The following is a 22,624-nucleotide window of genomic DNA, read 5'->3' as shown; positions in this document are numbered from 1 at the left end:
AGGGACACCACTCCTACCCCCTGGCTAATCATAGAATCATAGAATCATAGGACTGGAAGGGACCTCAAGAGGTCATCGAGTCCAGCCCCCCACCCTCAAGGCAGGACCAAGCTCCACCTACACCATCCCTGACAGATGTCTATCTAACCTGTTTTTAAATATCTCCAGAGAGGGAGATTCCACCACCTCCCTTGGCAATTTATTCCAATATTTGACCACCCTGACAGTTAGGAATTTTTTCCTAATGTCTAATCTATACCTCCCCTGCTGCACTTTAAGCCCATTACTCCTTGTCCTGTCCTCAGAAACCAAGAGGAACAAATTTTCTCCTTCCTGCTTGTGACACCCTTTTAGATATTTGAAAACCGCTATCATGTCCCCCCTTAATCTTCTTTTTTCCAAACTAAACAAGCCCAGTTCATGTAGCCTGGCTTCATAGGTCATGTTCTCTAGACCTTTAATCATTCTTGTCGCTCTTCTCTGTACCCTTTCCAGTTTCTCCACATCTTTCTTGAAATGTGGCGCCCAGAACTGGACACAGTACTTCAGCTGAGGCCTAACTAGTGCAGAGTAGAGCGGCAGAATGACTTCACGAGTTTTGCTTACAACACACCTGTTGATACAACCTAGAATCATATTTGCTTTTTTTGCAACAGCATCACACTGTTGACTCATATTCAACTTGTGGTCCACTATGACCCGTAGATCCCTTTCTGCCATGCTCCTTCCTAGACAGTCGCTTCCCATCTTGTATGTATGGAACTGATTGTTCCTTCCTAAGTGGAGCACTTTGCATTTCTCTTTATTAAACCTCATCCTGTTTACCTCTGACCATTTCTCTAACTTGCTAAGGTCATTTTGAATTATGTCCCGATCCTCCAAAGAAGTCGCAACCCCACCCAGTTTGGTATCATCGGCAAACTTATTGGGATAGAGAGTACGCTTATTATCTACATCATTGATGAAGATATTGAACAGTACGGGTCCCAAAACAGACCCTTGAGGAACTCCACTTGTTATCTCTTCCCAGCAGGATTTAGAACCGTTAACAACCACTCTCTGACTACGGTTATCCAGCCAATTATGCACCCACCTTATCGTGGCCCTATCTAAGTTATATTTGCCTAGTTTATCAATAAGAATATCATGTGAGACCGTATCAAATGCCTTACTAAAGTCTAGGTATATGACAACCACCGCTTCTCCCTTATCCACAAGGCTCGTTATCTTATCAAAGAAAGCTATCAGATTAGTTTGGCATGACTTGTTCTTCACAAACCCATGCTGGCTATTCCCTATCACTTTATTACCTTCCAAGTGTTTGCATATGATTTCCTTAATTACCTGCTCCATTATCTTCCCTGGGACAGACGTTAAACTGATCCAACCTCCATGACTTGATCTCACTTCCCTTTAAAGTCTGTTCCAGTTCTAGCCTTCACAGCCTCCTGCAGCAAGGAGTTCCACAGGTTGACTCTTTGCTTTGTGAAGAACAACTTTCTGTTACTAGTTTGAAGCCTGCTCCCCATTCCTTTCCTTTGGTGTCCTCGGCCGTGTCCAGACTCAGGGTTTTTTTCGGGAAAAGTAGCCTTTTCCCGAAAAAACTTCCCCTGCATCCAGACTCAAGCCGCGTTCTTTCGAAATTATTTCGAAAGAAAGCGGCTTTTCTTTCGGTGGCGGTAAACCTCGTTTCACGAGGAAGAACGCCTTCTTTCAAAAGTTCCTCTTTCGAAAGAAGGCGTTCTTCAATGTAAATAGGGCTTCTTCAAAAGAGAGCATCCAGACTCGCTGGGTGCTCTCTTTCGAAAAAGCGGATTGCTCTTTCGAAAGATCCACCTGCGGTCTAGACGCGATCTTTCAAAAGAGGCTCTTTCGAAAGAAGCCTGCAGTCTAGACATAGCCCTCTAGCCCTTCTTTATGGGAACTAACGAAGAACTTTTCCGTATGCACCGTCTCCACCCAACTCCTGCTTTTAGAGACCTCTATCCTGTCCTCCCTCCATCTCCTCTTTTCTAAGCTGAAAAGTCCCAGTCTCTTTAGCCTCTCTTCATATGGGACCTGTTCCCAACCCCTGATCATTTTAGTTGCCCTCCACTCTCCCAGCCTCTTTCTTCCCCTCTCCCACCTCCTTTTCCCAGTCTCCCCCAGTTTTGTTCAATAAAGACAGATTCCATTTTGGAAGACACATTATCTTTATTTTGTACATCAAGAAGAGAGGCTAGGGAAGGGTAAGTGGAAGGAGGTGAGGGAGGAATGGGGCACGAGCCCCCGATGGGGAGGACTGGGCTGCCTCTGCGGGCTTCTGGGGGTGGAACTTCTCCTGCAGCCCCCCAATTATCCCCTCTCCCCAGATGGCAGCCTGCGGCAAGTGCAGCCAGGCTGATGGCTGAGTGTTGTGATGTGCCCAGTGTGGGCACTCAGGGTACTCCAAGCCAGGACTGCTTTGCAAGCAGGGCACCCCTGAGAACTGTCTGTCCGGGGTGGGGGTCGGGACCCTTTAAACACAGCCCTCGGCTAGCCTGAGACAGCATCTCCACACTCTAAGTCCTCCTCTGATGCCCTGCCGGCACTACTTCCGGCCATCCTTAACCCCGCTTCAGGGTCCACTTAATGTGGACGCGCTAGTTCAAATTAGCAAAATGCTAATTCGAACTAGTTTTTAGTTCTAGATGCATTAGTTCGAATTAGCTTAGTTCGAATTAGCTTAGTTCGAACTAAGTTAGTTCAAATTAGCGCTGTAGTGTAGACATACCCTCTGAGAGAAGCCCTACTATAGGCTGAGTGGTCTTCTTTAGTTCATTTACTGATGTGCTATAAACTGTGAGGGAAAAAAGGCCATACATTTAGATGACAGTGAGACTCCTGCATCATGCATAATGAAGTTTTCAACTCTCAAAGAATCCTCTTAAAAACTGGGTGTCAGGAGTGTCTAGTAATATAGGCACATGTTGGGAAGAGGAGACCTTTCCTCAGAAACTTCTGTTTCTCATCATGAATATCAAGTATGAAGGGTTGAAATTAAAACAATATTGAACTCAAGAGATTGCATTTTACACCACAGTCAGATGAATGGAGCATCCAATCTAGTTTAATGCACTTGAATTTAGTTCTGGAGACTGAAGTTCTCGAGTTATCAATATGTCATTGACAATTGGCCATGGCAATACAAGCATGCCCATACTTCTCACTTGTAAACATGTTTTCATTTCTAACCTGGATGTATAACTACCTATTTAAAGTATTGAGATTCTTTATGTCCATTCAGCCCTTGAATGCTGAGCTATGACTGATTTCATTTTTCTCAATTGTCCTGGTTTGGTATTGAGGATAATAAGACCACTTCAGCTTCTAGAGCTTCTCAATTCAATGCTCTTTCAGAGCATACAATTCAATAAGGAAAATATTTTTTAAAATGTATTTAGATTATTCAAAAATACAAAGTGGATACAGTAATCTATGTATTGGCCAGTTTTTGCTAATGAAAGATAAAGTTCTTAAGATCTGGGAAAAGTACTTGGTGTTATAACTAAATTCAATGTGGAACAGACCGCAGCATAAGATGTTAACATATATTGCAAGAGACCACTCAAGGTGAAGTGGGTAGTTAATCCTTCCACAATCATACGATAAAGGAGGATTAGTAGGTTACATAAGTCTCGTCTTTATTACCTCCATGATTTTTTATTTCTAGCAAAGTTATGAATTTCAGGTATTAGGCTCATCTTTTAAAGGTATTGTGCAGGTTTTCAGAATTTGAGTTGAAAGGTAAAATATAGAGAGCTCATTCTGTGACAAATGTTCAGACACGGTTAATATGGTGTTTCTGTTTATCATTTTTTTGGGAGTTTAGATGAGATCATAGTGATTGTCTAGTTTCACCCACACAGTTGTTATTCATTGGTTGAGGTACCCCACATATTATAATATGCATGTGTAGGACTCGTATCTTGAAAGCTGTGTTGTGGGAGTATCGTGGTAGCAATGAATACAGTGGGGTTTGAATCTATTGTTATGGCAAGCTCCAGTGCTGAGTTAAGATGGTGTGTCCTCAAAAAAGCTGAAAGTTAGTCTTGGTCTCTGTGACTTGAGACTGTGGTGGTTGGGAGCTGCAGATCCTCCATTACATGTAGGATTAGGGGCCTGTGGAGTATGTCCACCACCTCTGGTGACCTTCAGTGCTCCATGTCCCTGGGGCAGTGGGAGTACCGTGCAGCTCCTTACTGCTGAGGGTGGTCGGGAAATCCCTAAGCTCTCTACTGCTGAGTGTGGTGGAAAATCCCCCCACCAGCTCTCTGCCTCTCAGGGCAGTGGGGAACCCCCCTAGCTCCCAGCTGCTGTAAGCCACCAAAGGAGCAGGCAGTCTGGAATGCTGCTGAGGAACCCAAGCTCCTAACCCCCATGAGCCGTGGGAAGTCCCCAAGCTTCCAGTTCCCACAGGCACCAGGGGATTCCTGGAGCTGCAGGCTCCTAGTCTCTACAATTCCTAGTCCCTACCACTGCCCCCACCTGAAATAGTGTGGGGACCCACAGATCACCATTTTGTGAGGGATATTTTAGTAAAAGTTAGGGACAGTTCATAGTTTCCATGATTTTTTTCTGTTTTACCTTTGAGCTGTTCTTGGCTTTTACTAAAAATATCATTGACAAAATCTTAACCTTAGACCTCATCTGTGAGGAACTTCATGAGGTTGGTGGCGGGGGCAGGGGAGGAGTTGTTTGAAAGCCAAAAGAGTACATTCAGTGAATATTTTTTCAGGATATGGTCCCCATTGAGTGTGGGTTGTAATTGTTTACTATGTGGGTTATATTAGGATTGCAAGTGACAACAATGTGTGTAGGTTGGTGGGTTTTGGTCTTATATTGAAGCACATTCTCTGATGCCTTTGGTTGACCATGACGTAATCTACAGCTGTGGAGAAGTGTCTTTGTTTGGTAAAGGTGGTTTTAAATCTGTTAAGGTGCATATCCCAGAACATTTCCCTGGAGCATATATTATGGAACCTGAGTGCCTGGGAGTAGATAACAGATTTTATGTTGTGTTTGAGGTTCTTATTGGGTCTGTGAAGATAGGTTAGGTGACTTGTGGGCTTCTCATAGTTTTCTGTTATAGGCCATTTTTGAAGCACATTGTGTTGTCTAGAAAGATAATGCTGGTGTGAGAATATTCTAGAGAAAGTTTGATGGATGGTCAGTTGAAATTGTGGTAGAAATCTGTGAGGGAGTTTAGGTTGTTGGTGTAGTGTATAAAAATATCATTGATGTATCTCACATACCCTATAATTGTGTTGCATTTTCCAGAATTTTTTTCATGAATTGGCCTATAAAGAAGTTGGAATATTGTCTTGCTAGTATATCCAGTGCGGTTTCCAGGGTTTGGATAAAGCAGTAGTGTTTTTTAAAATTATTAAAATTTAGTTGTTTTAGTCAATCAACTATATTCTGAAATGCAGTCTCTGGATTGTAATATGTAATATCGTATCCTACACACTAACTGAATGGCCCTGCAAATTAGTGATAATGAGAAAATGAGATTTTATATTATATTCTACTACTCTTGAATCTTTTTTTTCATTAACACACAATTTAATCTAAATTTTTGGATGTACCCACAATCCATCAAAGTTATGATAAAATGTAAATTTGGCTTGCTTTTTTGAATATGTATTATGAGAATATGGAAAACTCTAAATTTAGACTTAAAGATAACTTACTTTTAACCATTTCCTAATATGTCTGTACTGGGGGTGTCCTTTTTTAGTATTCTACTGCAAGGACTCTAAGTCACAGTTCTTGAGTGGTTAAGAGAGAATGGATTCCAGGAGCGAGTTTTTCATTGGAGGTGAAATATGCAGAAGGCAAGATCAAGAACAATGTGCAAAAGCCCCACTAAGTGCAATTTCCATAATGTATGTATGAACATAACTTTGAGCTGCCCCTCTGCACAGGGATGAATATCAACTTGAGAGGAAATTCCTATTTAATGCAGAAGTACAATATTGACATCCTTCAACAATTCTTTTTTTTTATCAAAAGCAGCAGAAAAACTCACAAGTCATAGAAGTAGACACTCTTCCAGAACTCAAACTGAAATAACTCTTCAGTGAGCTACAGGTTTTATCTGAACAGGAGATGTTTCTTTTTCTGCTGCCTTTCTCAAATACTGCAGTCAGCCTGGTTTTACACTAGAGTATCTTCATTAATGTTAGTAGAAGCACTCTAGATTTTTTATTCCAGGAGCACACAGTGCCTTAAGATGCCCTCTTCGGTTAGTTAAGGATTCCCAAACTGTATGTAGGACAATATCATACTATCACAAAATGGGAGTGGTTACCCACTCTCTCTTTGCATAGGACATAAATGCTGACAAATAACGTGTCATTAATGCACTAAAAAGTGATTATCTCATTCATCTCCTCTTTATCAGGAATCCATAGAGTTGGCAGTGACCTAGAAGACTTCCTGAAGCTGCATAACTACAAGTAGTTTCTGTAGAAAATCCTCCCAAACCCAGTTTTCAATTAATGTGAAATTCTTGTCACAGACTTGTTCACTACAGAAGATAACACCAAGTACTGTATTTGAATTTCTTCTTCAGAAGAAATCTGAGCCCAGTTTCCCTGATTATGTTTTTTTCTCTTCAGTGGTCTCCAGGACTCCTATGTACTTTCCCTCTAATTGTCCTGTTCCCCCTCTCCCAAAAAATATCCAAAATTAGATTGGACAAGGCTTCAGTCATCATGATAATTCCATGCTTACCAAGAAAGTTTTGACTGTTGGACCTATTACAGCTGTCCTGGAAGCTTCCCATAAATGTTCCATCCTTTCAAAACAAAATATCCCCAAATGACAGTAAGATACTGCACTCAGATCCACAGTTGTTTCATCTCTGGCTTAGATGATGACAGACTGAGCATCAACTGACAAAGATTGTTCCCTAAAATTGTCTTTGAACTGTAAAGGAGCTGAGGAAGGGTTGCTGCTCCCCTGTTTTTATGCCCTAAGATGAGAGCATGAGGAGTCACAACATACATTTTTGGCCCTGACGGATACTGCTAGTAAAAAAAAAATCCAGTTGTGCACAGCCCACACTGTGTGCAAAATGACTAGAACATCTTGAAGAACCACAATTATTCTAGGGTTAAGTAACCCCTCAATAGTGCTTTTTCTAGATTCCTTTTAAGATGGCCTCGATCAGACCTCCTACCTTTACAGCCTCCATCCCAACAGTATCATAAATACAGACTTTTGTAAATCTCTGCTATATTACATAAAGATATTGGTGTTCCTTATACCAGCACATGTATTGAAATTTACTAAGAGAGCAGTCTTTGCTACCTTAGACCTGCTCACGACACTACAGTTCCTCATTCTATACTAATTGCATCTAATTTTTCTCTCGGTCCTTTCTACATAGTCATGTTTCCTGATAAAAATTTCTTTGGCAAGAAGAGCCTCCTAAATCTCTGCTCTTGAAAGACACTACATTTTCCTTTTAGGGCAAATTAGTCCACTCCAGAGCCATCTGTGGTTCCATTCTTCCTTTTATATGTCACATGAAATCATTCCCTAAACATCATTAACCAAAGGACAAAGTGTGCTATATGTCAAAAGCAAGAAGAACAAGGTAAAAATACACCTGAATAAAACCAACCACAGTTTAAGAAACCGCATATTTATTTTCTTCAATCCTAAATATCTAGATCTGAAGGCATTCAAATCCTCTACGTCAAATATGAATGAAATGCTGTATCACTTGAAGATTTCCAGCTTAAGAGATTTATTCCCATCAACATATTCTGTGGAAGCAGCCATCATGGAATAAATGTAAAATTGTTATCTTGTCATAAATCAAAATTTTTGTAATAACCAGACTTCTACTGTGTAGAAGCATTCTTTGGTGGAAGGGTGTTCTATGAAGTGATGTACACATAGGCTGAGATACTAACTTTAGGGAAGAAGAAACATTATTTGTTTGCCTTTCTCTCACACTTTTAAAATTTTTTTTATTTCTTGATCTAACTAAGATATCTCAAATTCAGGAACCAGAATACAACTTTCTCCACATCTTTATTCCCTTCCCAGATTGAGCTCTTCCCATTTAAACTAAGTCGGGAGGGCATTTTTACAGTCACCTCTTTAGTGTCAATGAATGTAGTTAACATAGTGAAGGAAGGTTAGATATTTATATGTAGTCAACTAATAAATATTTATGCTGATATTTTATAGGTTGTATAAATTTAAGCTTCTAATTCTCATTAAAAATAATGGGAACTGGGTATTCATTCTTTCTCGGTTTTAGTAAGTGGTGGGTGCTTTTGAAAGGGTTTTGTTAAGCCGTAAAGGAAGCCTCATGATTAGGTATGAATGTCTTCTGATGTTTCGTGAAAAGGGGCACAAATACAAAATTTTATATTAGGACAAATGTCAGCCTCAGAAATCAACTAACTTGGTAATTCATTTTTCATTGTAAACTTTTGTTACTTTACATTTTTTTTAATTCTCCTTTTGGAGAAATAAATCTATCATTTGTGGTAACTCATCCTTTTAATAACCATATGTGAAATACCCCAAGTTAAAATTCTAATTTAATGATTGACCTTAATGCAAACACAGTCCCTATTTTAGTGCTGCTTTGTTGATGACACAGTTACATACCGTACATGACACTAATAAGCAGGAAAGAATCTCCTTTTCAAAAGATTATTACAGCCTTTTAAAAATGTACTACAGCAAACATCGTTAAGGAAAAAACAGTAATGAAAGCCATGTCAGTTATGATTTCTAAATATTAAAAATGATCCTAAAATATTTAAATAGGATTTTTTAGAAAGATTCATAATTCCAAACAAATGCATGCATCAGTTGACAGTTATGAATAATTGTGCTTTACATGCCAAATATGCCAAACAAGACATACTAGGTGTAGCATAAAAAATGTTATGAACAACTGGAAGATATACTTGTTCACTGCAGAATGAATGACATATCAATGCTTGTACAAGACATGGCAGAATTTGATGTTATGTGTATGAATATATTAAATTATATTGTATAAAGTGAATACCAATTTTCATTATATATGTAACACAAGGATTCTGATGAGTTAGGATGAAAATGCCCCACCACCCAAGCCTACATTTTTAAATACCCTAACATCAATCTTCTGCCTGAATGCAACTCAAATGTTTAAGAAAAACATATTATACAGTAAGAATGTGTAGGTGCTCTGTGTGTGTTTTATTTCCATCTGAACCACTGCTAACATGAAAAACAGTTTACTGGAGGAGTTGTAGGCAATGTTCAAAGCTTTGGATTTGACTTTGAAATGTATAATAAGCACCTGTTAAGCTTCAGCCCACTCAAAGTTTTTACTTTTTTCAAGGTTTATTCAGCAATTCAATATAGTTGTTTTTTATACGGTTTTCTTTTAATTGGGTCTACTTGTCCACTATGTATACCAGGTGCATGCAGTTTCTAAGAAAAAAGCATCACCTGTCTCCAGGTTTTATTCTGCAACAGAGGGTTTTAAGTAATTTGAAAATATCAGCTTCATACTAGTAATTTCATTTTTCACCATATGGTTCAGGACAGTAGGTCAGATTTGTGAATTCAGTCCTGTCTTTTCAAAAGAACCTCAAACGTAACAAAATTTGTCTGCCATCTCCTCATCATAATTACATATTTTATAGTTTTTTCCCCAAAAGTAAAGCTGGGTTTGTTTAATTTTACAAAAGTAAATGTTAACCATGCTTGTTTGGTATCGATGTTAATCTCCTTCAGAGCAATGTGGGCCATATTCTGCTGTCCTTGTACGTGTCACTGTATGCTACTTCTCAAGATCTTCCAGTGTTTTCAATGGAAGAATTCATGGAATAACATATTACTGAAATCATACTTAGATTTTATAAAGTATAAGAAAAAATGGGTTACAGTGTAGCAGTGGTATCTCTGCATAATGTACTTCAATAATTCATTTGCTCTGAATACTATAGATTTTTCACATGAAAAACTGAGGATTTCTAACCCAGTTAGGATTTTGATACTGGGAGTTAGACTACAAGTTATCTATATTCATCTGTGATACGTATTGTATAGCATTTAAAGATAGATAGATAGATAGATAGATAGATAGATAGATAGATAGATAGATAGATAGATAGATATTATTTATTGTACTTTTGTTAGCAGAAAAAGCAAAAGCAAAATAATAATTTTTAGTAATGTAAAATAGCTTAACTATATATGTTAACTACTTTATTAAAATTGAACATTTAATTTGTTTAGAATCTAGATGTAGTTATTTGTTTACTGAAATTCACTCATTTTCTTTGCAGTAGTTGGGCCAACTAAATAAATGTATGCAAGCTGAGCTCTTGCACCCAATACTGCATTATTTAACTGGTAAAAAATTTACCCTCCAGGCTTGATGGATTGTTCAGGCAAGAGCTTATATAGTGGTTGTATCTGTCAGCCCATACAATATGGAATATTTTAACTGGCAGTCTTCCAAGACTGAACATTAATCTTACCATCTCCTATTACAGTCCCTAATCAAGATATTCCAGGGGTGATTGCACTAACATTGTTTGAAGACTACATCTACTGGACAGATGGGAAAACCAAGTCACTCAGCCGTGCCCACAAAACCTCTGGAGCAGACAGAATATCACTGATTAACTCATGGCATGCCATAACAGATATCCAGGTGTATCATTCTTATAGACAACCTGATGGTAATTATTCTATCCATGCTTTTCATACAGCACATCAGCATATTTCACAAATATCTAATTTCTGAACTCACTGAAGTTTTGTTTATTTTGATTTTATTTTGGGTTTTTGTTTTAGGACTGGCCATTTTTATCCAATAATCATTAGAATTTATAGAGTGTTTGGGTAGATTTATTAAGTGAGTAAATATCAAGTTGAAATGATTAAAGAACAGTTTTTGGTATTGACTATATCAACAGAACTTTTAAAATGATATTGTTTTAAGTCCAGCAAAGGATAAGCAAAGTATTGCCAAAGCTTTCAAAATTGATATTGCAAAACCAGGAGAATGTTAATATTTTTAAGAAATATTGGTGTCTAACAAGCCTTAGAGTTATTTTAAACAATGACTGAACCAAAAACACAGTGTTAATATGTTCTCTGATCTCCTAGTATCCCTGTATTATAGATCCTGATAAATAAAATTTGGTAGCTGTTCTAGATTAGCAAATTAGTAGCACCACTATAAAAGATAGGCGCTTTCTCTTTCATTGTTTCAGCATTCAGATCTGTATTTTTAATTAGTGAATTATTTTGTCTCATACAAAATGCTTATGTTCTTTTATAAGATTATTTGAAAGATTGATGGCTAAAATAGATACATTTTGGTTTTTATTTTTTATGGAATGATTTGTTTATAAACCATGGCATTGTAAAAGTAATACAATTTTTACCTATTGCATTTTACTTCCCCTTTTACAATAAAAGTGGTTGCAAGTGGGCTGAGATAACATAATTATTCTACTGTAAGCCTCCCTAAAGAGAAGCCTGGGTTTTTGTATTTGTATAGGGGTTTTTCTCCTGTGACTCAACATGTCGATAGGGAGGTTTTAATATTTTTTTTCTTTTTCATTCACAGTGTCTAAACATTTATGCATGATAAATAATGGTGGCTGCAGTCATTTGTGTCTTTTAGCCCCTGGCAAAACGCACACTTGTGCCTGTCCAACTAATTTTTACCTTGCTGCAGATGATAAAACCTGCTTGTCAAACTGCACAGCTAGTCAGGTAAGCCAGTTTCCATTTTACTATCTATTTGTAGCTTTTTTTACTATATATTTGCAGCTTTATTTATAACTAGATGTAAGTGGTGCACACCTGAAAGAGTTCACCAAGCCACAGTATGTCTTTGATGTGATATATCCATTCTTTGTGGAGGTCTGTTAGCTTAGGAAATATAAAGAGAAGAATTATTTTAACTATAAAATTTAAAAATCATATACCTGAAATGCTATGAAAATACATTTGTGTATGAAGTTTGGAGCTTGTTGTGACTTGCTGTTCAACAAGAAAGAGGTAAACGAGTAAAATGCTGTGAGGACAACACTTCAGAAAGTAAATGCTTTTGTTTCCTCTGCAAAAGTTAGTGTCTATTTTTCTTTAAAAAATGGCACAGTAAAATTCAGTTGCCTTCAGACAAGTTATTGTACCAAATTTAAAGACTAAATTAAACCATTAAAGTGTTAAACCAAGAGTGTTAAAGTGTTTAATCATGCTTTAAGTGAAAAATTCAACACTACCTTAATCATCTAGTTGCTAATAATGAGTCTGTAATAACATCTGGGATGACATATGTACATATATAGGGATCATATCTATGTGATAAACAGTGGAACCATATAACAGTGTATTTATATTTTGTACTTTTCACCACCTGACCTGAACTAACCTCCAGAGGGACTTCTAAGTTTTAAACTCCGAGCTGCTTTCAAAGAGCTCATATTTGTTTATATAACAGTCTGCAAAAACAAGAATATTTTGAATATTTTCCTGTGTAACTATGAGATCATCCCAATGACAAAGAGCAAGTAGCTCACTAGCACAGGTAATGAGTTTAGCTAGTCTATCCAATTTAGAGTACCTCACCATACTATGGTTATTAACTATATCCAGAAGGCATTATTTATGTCATTGGAAAACTAGTAACTCACCAGTCATTAATATTATTGTGCGGTTCATGTTTGTTGGTGTGTATTAACAGTTGGAATTATTACTAAAATGTATTTAAACCAGACATGTCAGAGGGATTTGGTTAATAGTGACAAAGGAGTGTTTTGTTTCTTTGGGCATTCCAGTCTTCAGGTTGGGACACAGACAGCTAATAATTGGAGGACGAGACAACTTAGCATCTCCACTCTACCAGGGAAGAGAAACTTTATCTGTATACTATAGAAAGGGAGACTGAATCTCAAGTGATAAGCATTTGAAGCAGCTGATTGCATGCACTATTTCTACATTATCTTTAAAAGTGTATTGAATGAGGTGTTTTATAGAAGTCTATTTCAATTAATGGTGGTTAATATTATAAAATGTATGTATCAATCCAATATAAGGAATTATGGATACTCATTGATATTACTCTTCATAATCTGTGTCCAAAGAGAGAAATAAATCTCTCCTAGGCTGGAAGGGATATTACAGCTATTTACCTGTTTCCTATATAAATTAAGCATGACAGAATCAAAACAACCAAACCCTCATTTACATACAGGGAGATGAGAAGCCCTAAGGAAGGGAAGAAACAGTCTGAGGTCATCTTGCCCCTTGAAAATAAGATAGTTGAACTTTGGGAAATATAAGCAATGACAGAAGCCATATTTGGTTTCCATCACTAGACAGAGACAAGGGTCCAGAGCTCTCTCAAGCTGAGAAAGATAGGTCCTTCAATCTACGAAGAGTTTTGAAGTGTCTAGGAAATAAATATAGGAGAGAAGCTTGTGGAAGGTCCTGACTGAGGGAATGTCAGCCATAGCTTTGAAGAAGAAATTTGGGTGAAAAGACACCCTGAGCAATGACTATATCTTGCTTGGTTAAGGTTTATACTTTTAGATTCATGTTTCATGTTGACTTACTTGTATCCTTTTCCAAATGTTCTTGTTTCTTTGCATCATTTAACCTGTGTCCTATTAATAAAATGTGTTTTATTTTTATCATAACCTACATAGTGCTCTATTTTTGGGAGGGGGGGGGTATTTATACAGCTTAAGTTAATAAGCTTTGATGGGCTATGGTCTCTGTGAAGGAACAAGCAAACCTTATTGTTTCTCTGAATGTCCAGGAAAAAGCTAGAGGCTACGTCTAGACTGGCATGATTTTCCGCAAATGCTTTTAACGGAAAAGGTTAAAGAGCGTCTAGATTGGCACAGACGCTTTTCCGCAAAAGCACGGTTTTGCGCAAGAAAGCCCCGATCGCTATTTTCGCGACCGGGGCTTTTTTGTGCAAAACAATACCGCGTTGTCTACACTGGCCCTCTTGCACAAAAGCATTTGCACAAGAGGGCTTTTGCCCAAAGGGGAGCAGCATAGTATTTCCACAAGAACACTGACAATCTTACATGAGATCGTCAGTGTTCTTGTGGAAATTCAAGTGGCCCGTGTAGACAGGTGGCAAGTTTTTCCGCAAAAACGTGCTTTTGTGGAAAAGCTTGCCAGTCTAGACACAGCCAGATAGTGCAGAGCAAACAGTTTTTGGAAAAATCAGGACTGGGCTTGTGTTGAGGTCATCTGACTAGCTGTAAATAAGGCTACTGGAAACCAAAATGAGGCTGTGTGGGAGTGTAATCAGAGCTGTTGAACTCGGGAGGGCTGCATAGCACATAGACATTTGCATGTGACCTACCCACTTGTTGCTGAATGTAAGCCTCTGCCCAAGTCCTTCCTGGATAGACTCTCAAACCATGACATATCTCTGCTTCAGAGTATATTAATTTCAAACAGAGTACATATTAAATCTGAGACTGATGATAGGTTAAAAGTCTACTATAGTTCAGATATTAAGGGCTATTAAAAAAACACCTAGAAATTCTTGTTTCCCCATGGGATACAGCACTTGTTTGCAGCTCTAGCTATTGCCAGATTATGGACTCTGAATCATAATAATGTGATATAGAGAAAAGCAATTGTAGATGCATTTTACATGTTTCTAAAATGTCTTAGTTATGATTTTTTCATAATTTTCAACATCATTTCAGTTACCTCCTTGTACGTAAAATTTCATCAAAAGGGACATGTGGTGTTTCTCAAGCTGAAGCCAAATTATCTATGATAATATTAAAAAAAATATATAGACAACTTTTTACAGTCATTTACAATGAATGTTCTGTTATGATGGTAATAGTCACTATTTACACATACCACATCTGCAAGATGCCTAGGAACACGAATACAAAGTAATGACGCATGATGATGTGCCTTAATTACTATAAATGGTGTTTCTGAAATGGAGTTCACTCAGGTATGGTAACACAGCTATTTTTTTCTATTAGTACCTCTGACAATAATCTGAATAAACAGAACAGAAGATACTACAGGAAAATAGTAAAAAAAGTTCAGTAGAGATTTGGTCAAACTATACATTACTAGCTGCAGTGTTTGAAAATACTTAATTGGATCCAAATCAGTTTGATCCACCTGAAAGAATAATGTGTAATTAACTTAACTGTTTTTAATGTAGTCTATGATGTTTTTAGTTGCACCTATATTGCATTTTTATTGAATCGCTCGTTTAGAAAATGAGTCAACATCTGGGAGAGAACTATGCTTAAGTAGCTGCTAGAAAATCAGTGCATAATGGTGCAGCATAGGATGGATGTTTGCCTATTTGGAGACACAAGTCCTTGATGACTCAATTCAAATTTTAATTCAGTTTAAAATTAGAGAGGAATATTTGGAGTCTGGTGTCAGGCTTGCTCCATTGCACAGTATTCCAGCTTCATCTTTCCAGTGTGTCAGGACTGTGTATCTTCAATTTGAGGGACATTTGTAGGGCTTCATCTCAGGAAAGAAATTACTCAAGCAGACTTTAAGCACTGGAGACTGACTCAGCAACTGGAGAATCAACACCTAATGGGTTCCTAGCTGGTGCTGAAACTTAGGATCTCAGTGATACTTGATATTTATAGAAGCTCTTCTTTTCTTCCGATGACAAAAGCATAAGGATCAGAAATGGAATTGAGGATGGGTCTCGGTGTCATTGCAGAGGAGGAAGTAAAATAGTGCCACAAAATAGATCAGAGACCTTGGTTGTGGGTTTTTTTCTCAAAACAAGGGTGCCTCCAATCTTTCTAGTGAAAACAATATGCAAGAAATGCCACACTTTCTTTGGAAATGGCACAAAATCTGGAGCAAAGACTTCCAAGGAAAGCTAGATAAACTTTCCTCCAAATTGACAAAATCATTAGCATGACCAAGACAAAATCAGTGTGTGTGTGTTTGTGTGCTCACAATTTCAATAGAAGACTCTTATTTTAATCTTTGTCTTCAGCCATATGCTGAACAAACATGAACTTGTCTGCTCTTGGAAAATAAACAGGGTTGGTATCTTGGTTAGTATTTGACTGGAAGACCAACTGGAAATGTTGGGTGCTCCTCCATACCCAGAGTTTTAAGAAAGTTTGGTAGTCACAGGACTTTCTCATGTTGCACGTTAAGTTCCTAGTCTCATGCACAGATAATATGCTAATTATACCCTATCCAGAGAAACAGACTCATTTATAACTGAACAGCTGCTGAAAAAAATTCAGACTCATCCATTAATCAAACATCAAGAACTTTTTGAACACAATTCAGAAAATTGTTGCCCCAGACTTCAAAATAGACATAGTTGTGGCTATATTTTGCCATCATGGAAAAGATTTTCAAAGATCCAAAATTTCATTGCATCATTTACTTCCTAGCAGATTTCATCCATAACTAATTATCTCCAATTGCTAGGATTGCTGATTCCAGGCATTGAGTGGATTTCTCAAAATGCACGGCATTCCTTCTCAGGTTATGGAACCACACACCTGCTGTAATGCAAAATTAGATGTCATTGCCAGATCACATCCAAATGCTCCTTTGTGGACAGTGAAGTATAAGCAAAATGTTGATAACCAACCCAGAACCAACCCTCAGGAAAAGGTGCAAAAAAACTAAGTAAAGCTTCTCCTGGGGCTAGCAAGGGCCGGGAAGAGGGGCATTCACCTTGTATGCCAGCTTGTCTCCAGAAGGCCCAACTGGGCTGGGGGAGGTGTTGGGTGGGGCAGCATGTAGGCTGACTCTGCTAGTGCTTCCTTTTCCCAGTATACAGGACAAAAAGGGGTAAGAGCCAGGGTGAGGCCAGGCAGTACTTCCTAGGCTGTTCCTGGGCAAGGAGGGGAGATTGTGCAGGCCGGTGGGGGGAGGAGGGCAGACATACTGGACAACCCAAAGGTCTGGGGGCAGAGGTAGCTACTCCAGGGGTGGTGGGGCTTCCCCCTTCCACCTTTTCTCCTCTTACTATCTTGCTTCTTTCCCCACTTTTGGGCAGGGATTTTTCTGCTTCCCCCACCTAATTCAATGGGGCCTTTTCTCTGACCCTGTCTAGCAGGGTCTTTTCTCCCATGCATGCAACCTCTTCTCACCCCCATATCCTCCTTCTCTCCCAGTGGAGTTTACAAAGTAAAATATATTCTGTTTTGGGGCTTTTGTATTCCTTATTTTATTATAAGAAAACACCTAATAGAAAAACTAAAATAGATTACCAGTATTCATGAACTACCCAGACACTGCCACTTGATGTTATTAGGAAAAAGAATTTGTGGTTTCAGATTCAAATCATGGAATCATAGAACACTAGAACTGGAAGAGATCTTGAAAGATCATCAAGTCCAATCTCCTGCCCTCATGGCAGGACCAGGCATTGTCTAGATCATCCCTGATCGATGTCTATCCAACCTGCTCTTTAATGCCTCTAGTGATGGAGATTCCACAACCTCCCTCGGCAATTTTATTCCAGTGTTTAACCACCCTGACAGTTAGGAAATGTTTCCTAATGTCTAACCTAAACCTCCCTTTCTTCAATTTAAGCTCCTTGCTTCTTGTCCTATCATTAGAGGTCAAGGTGAACAATTGTTCTCCCTCCTCCTTGTAACACTCATATATATATACTTGAAACCCACTATCATCTACCTTCCCAGTGTTCTCTTTTATAAACTAAACAAGCCCAATTCTTTCAATCTTTCCTCATAGGTCATGTTTTCTAGACCTTTAATCATTTTTGTTGCTCTTCTCTGGACCTTCTCCAGTTTCTCCACATCCTTCTTGAAATGTGATGCCCAGAACTGAACACAACACTCCAATTGAGGCCTAATCAGTGTGGAGTAGAGCAGAAAAATGACTTTGTGTGTCGTGCTCGCAACACTCCTATTAATGCATCCCAGAATCATGTTTGCTTTTTTTGTGACATTGTCACGCTTCTAGAAGACTGCATCTGAATGCCACTATTTATTTAGTAATAATAGCAGTTTTGCCTGCATTCTTCTCTCAGGGTATGTCTACACTACAGAGTTAGTTCGAACTAACGGACGTTAGTTCAAACTAACTTTCATAGGCGCTACACTAGCGCTCCGCTAGTTCGAACTTAATTCGAACTAGCGGACCGCTTAGTTCGAACTGGGTAATCCTCATTTTACGAGGATTAAGCCTAGTTCGAACTAGCTAGTTCGAATTAAGAGGTGTGTAGCCCCTTAATTCGAACTAGTGGGAGGCTAGCCCTCCCCAGCTTGCCCTGGTGGCCACTCTGGCCAACACCAGGGAAACTGTATTGCCCCCCTCCTGGCCCCGGACCCCTTAAAGGGGCACGGGCTGGCTACGGTGCCCGTCCCAGGTGCAAGCCTGCCAGCACCCAGCCAGCAGACCCTGCACCTGGCACAGATCGAGCCAGCCACCCGATGCCCCCCAGCCCTCCCCCTCTTCCCGGGACCAGACTGGCGGCTCCCGGGAGCTTGCCCGGGACCGCAAGAGGCGGGCACCCGCCTGGGCTAGTGCGGACATCGTGGACTTCGTCCATGATCTCCGCACTAGGCACAGGAAAGTGGCTGTCTAGGGCACGAGAGCTGCCAGCTTGGCCACCCAGGAGCAGGTGTGCATGAAAATCAAGGTGGTCCACTGAGACCCCCGACCCTGAGCCCTGAGCTTACAATGGCCGTCCTGAGTCAGACCAAAGGTCCATCTAGCCCAGTAGCCTGTCTGCCGACAGCGGCCAACCCTAGGGACCTTGGAGGGGATGGACCGAAGACAGTGACCAAGCCATTTGTGTCGTGCCATCCCTCTCCAGCCTTCCACAAACCTTGGGCAGGGACACCACTCGTACCCCCTGGCTAATAGCACTCCATGGACCCAACCTCCATGACTTGATCTCACGTCCCTTTAAACTCTGTTCCAGTTCTAGCCTTCACAACCTCCTGTAGCAAGGAGTTCCACAGGTTGACTCTTTTCTTTGAGAAGAACAACTTTCTGTTACTACTTTGAAGCCTGCTACTCATTCCTTTCCTTTGGTGTCCTCTAGTCCTTATTTATGGGAACTAATGAAGAACTTTTCTGTATGCACCCTCTCCACCCAACTCCTGCTTTTAGAGACCTCTATCCTGTCCCCCCTCCGTCTCCTCTTTTCTAAGCTGAGAAGTCCCAGTCTCTTTAGCCTCTCTTCATATGGGACCTGTTCCCAACCCCTGATCATTGTAGTTGCCCTCCACTCTCCCAGGCTCTCTCTTCCCCTCTCCCACCTTCTTTTCCCAGTCTCCCCATTTTGTTCAATAAAGACAGATTCCATTTTTGAACACAATTGTCCTTTATTTTGTACATCAAGAAAAGGGGCTAGGAAAGGGTAAGTGGAAGGAGGTAAGGGAGGAATGGGGTACGAGCCCCCGATGGGGAGGACTGGGCTGGCTCTGTGGGTTTCTGGGGGTGGAAGCTCTCCTGCTGCCTCCCCATTGTCCCCTCTCCCCAGATGGCAGCCTGCGGCAAGTGCAGCCGGGCTGATGGCCGAGTGCTGTGATGTGCCCAGTGTGGGCACTCCGGGCACTCCAAGCCAGGTCTGGTTTGCAAGCGGGGCACTCCTGAGAACTGTCTGTCCGGGGTGGGGGTCGGGACCCTTTAAGTGCAGCCCTCGGCTAGCCTGAGACAGCATCTCCACGCTCTAATTCCTCCTCTGATGCCCTGCCGGCACTGCTTCCGGCCATCCTTAAGCCCGGTTCAGTGTCCACTTAATGTGGACATGCTAGTTCGAATTAGGAAAACGCTAATTAGAGCTAAGGTAGTTCGAATTAGTGCTGTAGTGTAGACATACCCTCAGTTATAGAAGAAGAACTTCAGATCTTCTAATTGAGAGTAAAAGCAATATTGAGCCTTATGAAGGAGCTTACTTAATAGATTTTTGCCTTTTGAGGAATCGGGATGATTAAGTTTGTTGCTCCATTGATTTGAATCAGCTTACTTAAACATTATTGGATAAAAACAAAACTTAAATTTCATTGAGTTGTTAAGCAACTTCAACATGTCTGCTGCTACTCAGATTCTGAAAATAAGCTGTTAAATATCTGCTTGTAGTGACACAAGAACATTTTTCTCAGGCTATGTCTAGACTGCAGAGTTTTTCTGGGATACCTCCAAAGGTATCTCAGAAAAACTCTGCTATGTCCAGGGAACAAATCTGCTTTTTTGGAACAATTTCTGAAAAAGTGGGAGTGTTCTTTTGGCATCTATGTATTCATCATTTTATGAGGAATAAGGGATGCTCAGGAAGAGGAGCTTTTTCCGGCATATGGCCCTGTGCAGACAGACCAAATGTTGGAAAAGCCTCTTCCAAAAAAACAAGCAGAAAAAGATACACAAATTGTTCAAAGGAAAATATCTTGAACTGTTGCAAAATGGGGTAGCTTTACTGACTTAATTGGAATTACATTCATTTATACCACCTGAAAGTCTAGTTCAAAGCTCCTTCTGCAAAGTTTCTTCTGCAAAATTAAATGCAGATGCAAAATAGGGGAACGAGTATTATGCTTTGACCTCTGAGTCTAATTTCTGATCAATTATTTTGTTTGCATGCAAAAATTCAACTTCTAAGGCTTTTCTTGCTCCATTTCTATCTTACAGTTCCGCTGTAAAACTGATAAGTGTATTCCATTTTGGTGGAAATGTGATACTGTAGATGACTGTGGTGATGGATCAGATGAACCTGAAGAATGCCGTAAGTACATTCTAAATTGAATATCTAACTTCTTTTCAATCATTTTCTTGTATAAGATACTGTAATGCAAAATTTAGAAAGTTAAGTAAGATGATCACTGCTAATTGTCATTAGAAAATCCTTGCAAAACTGAAAGAAGTTATAATACATGGTTTTAGTCTTAACATGCTCCAAAATCATAGTTTAACTTTTTGTTAGTTTCTTGAAAATATCAGTTCAAGTTGGATTTTTAATCTTCCTGAATTGAGATATCTGTTCAACTTTTGTTTCTCTAAGTGACTACAATTTTGAATAATTTCCGCATTGTTTACTGTTTTAACAATACAAAAGGATGTTTTGGGATTAAAATTTGTAAATCACATAGCAATGGTTCTTGTGCAATATTTCTAACCATTTTATAGAACTTTGTCTCAGTGTTCTGATAGTAGTGGAGAATCAGCAGATTTCTTCTTGATAGCATCTCGTAGTTCATATAATAGTCTCTGCAATATTCCCTATGTCAAGTTTTAGATAGCTTAAAGTCAATCATGATGATGTTTTCAGCAGCCCTGAGAAGAACTGTCATGATTTTGGAATGCATGTTTTGACACTGGAATGCAAGTTTTCTCAGGTATTGGAAAACACTCTTTCTTCTGCATTCCACGAGGAGTAACGGTAGTTCGAACTAGGAAGCCTAGTTCGAACTACCTAGTTCGTGCTGCGTGTAGCCGCGCGGCACGGGGTTCGAACGAGCGGGGATTTAAAAATGGCGGCGCCCCGCTTATGCAAATGAAGCCTGGGAAATTCAAATCCCGGGCTTCATTTGCAATTGCAGTATGCCTACATTACCCCATTAGTTCGAACTAGCGGGGTAGTGTAGACATACCCTTAGTTGCCCTTTTCTGAACCCTTTCCAAGGCCAAAATATCTTTTTTGAGGTGAAGAGACCACATCAATACACAGTATTCAAGATGTGGGCGTACCATAGTTTTATACAGGGGCATTAAGATATTCTGGGTCTTATTTTCTATCCCTTTCTTAATAATTCCTAGCATCCTATTTGCCTTTTTGACCGCCGCTGCACACTGTGTGGAAGTTTTCAGAAAACTATCCACAATTACTCCAAGATCTCTTTCCTGATTTGTCATAGCCAAATTAGCTCCTATCATACTGTATGTATAGTTGGGGTTATTTTTTCCCGATGTGCATTACTTTACACTTATTCACATTAAATTTCATTTGCCATTTTGTTGCCCAATCACTCAGTTTGGTGAGATCTTTTTGGAGTCCCTCACAGTCTGCTTCTGTCTGGACTATCCTAAACAGTTTTGTATTATCTGCAAACTTTACCACCTCACTGCTTACCCCTTTCTCCAGATCATTTATGAATAAGTTGAACAGGATTGGTCCCAGGACTGACCCTTGGGGGACACCACTAGTTACCCCTCTCCATTCTGAAAATTTACCATTTATTCCTACCCTTTGTTTCCTGTCTTTTAACCAGTTCTCAATCCAAGAATGGACCTTCCCTCTTATCCCATGGCCATGTAATTTACACAAGAGCCTTTGATGAGGAACCTTGTCAAAGGCTTTCTGAAAATCTAAGTATACTATATCTACTGGATCCCCCTTGTCTGCATGTTTGTTAACCCCTTCAAAGAACTCTAATAGATTAGTAACACATGATTTCCCTTTACAGAAACCTTATTGACTTTTGTCCCAACAAATTATGTTCTTCTACATATCTCACAATTTTATTCTTTACTATTGTTTCAACTAATTTGCATGGTCTGTAATTGCCATGATCGCCTCGAGAGCCCTTTTTAAATATTGGAGTCACATTGGCTACCTTCCGGTCATTAGTCTACACATAGCAGTGAAACGGGC

The 22,624-nt window shown here is 39.5% G+C and overlaps 1 protein-coding gene across 2 annotated transcripts in view; it reads left to right on the top strand.

The window, feature by feature from the left end:
- Nucleotides 1-22,624, top strand: part of LRP1B (LDL receptor related protein 1B) — a 1,349,043-nt gene that overhangs the window by 1,155,972 nt on the left and 170,447 nt on the right. For both annotated transcript variants that reach the window (XM_075933312.1, XM_075933313.1), the window contains 3 exons: nt 10,545-10,733; nt 11,630-11,778; nt 20,665-20,758. In XM_075933312.1, the coding sequence (XP_075789427.1) occupies nt 10,545-10,733; nt 11,630-11,778; nt 20,665-20,758 (432 nt within the window). The remainder of the gene's footprint in view (nt 1-10,544; nt 10,734-11,629; nt 11,779-20,664; nt 20,759-22,624) is intronic.

Source organism: Pelodiscus sinensis, chromosome 7 (assembly GCF_049634645.1).
Source record: "Pelodiscus sinensis isolate JC-2024 chromosome 7, ASM4963464v1, whole genome shotgun sequence".
Lineage (NCBI taxonomy): Eukaryota > Metazoa > Chordata > Testudines > Trionychidae > Pelodiscus > Pelodiscus sinensis.
Note: the sequence above shows the minus strand (reverse complement) of the source record. Positions and strands in the feature narration are given on the sequence as shown.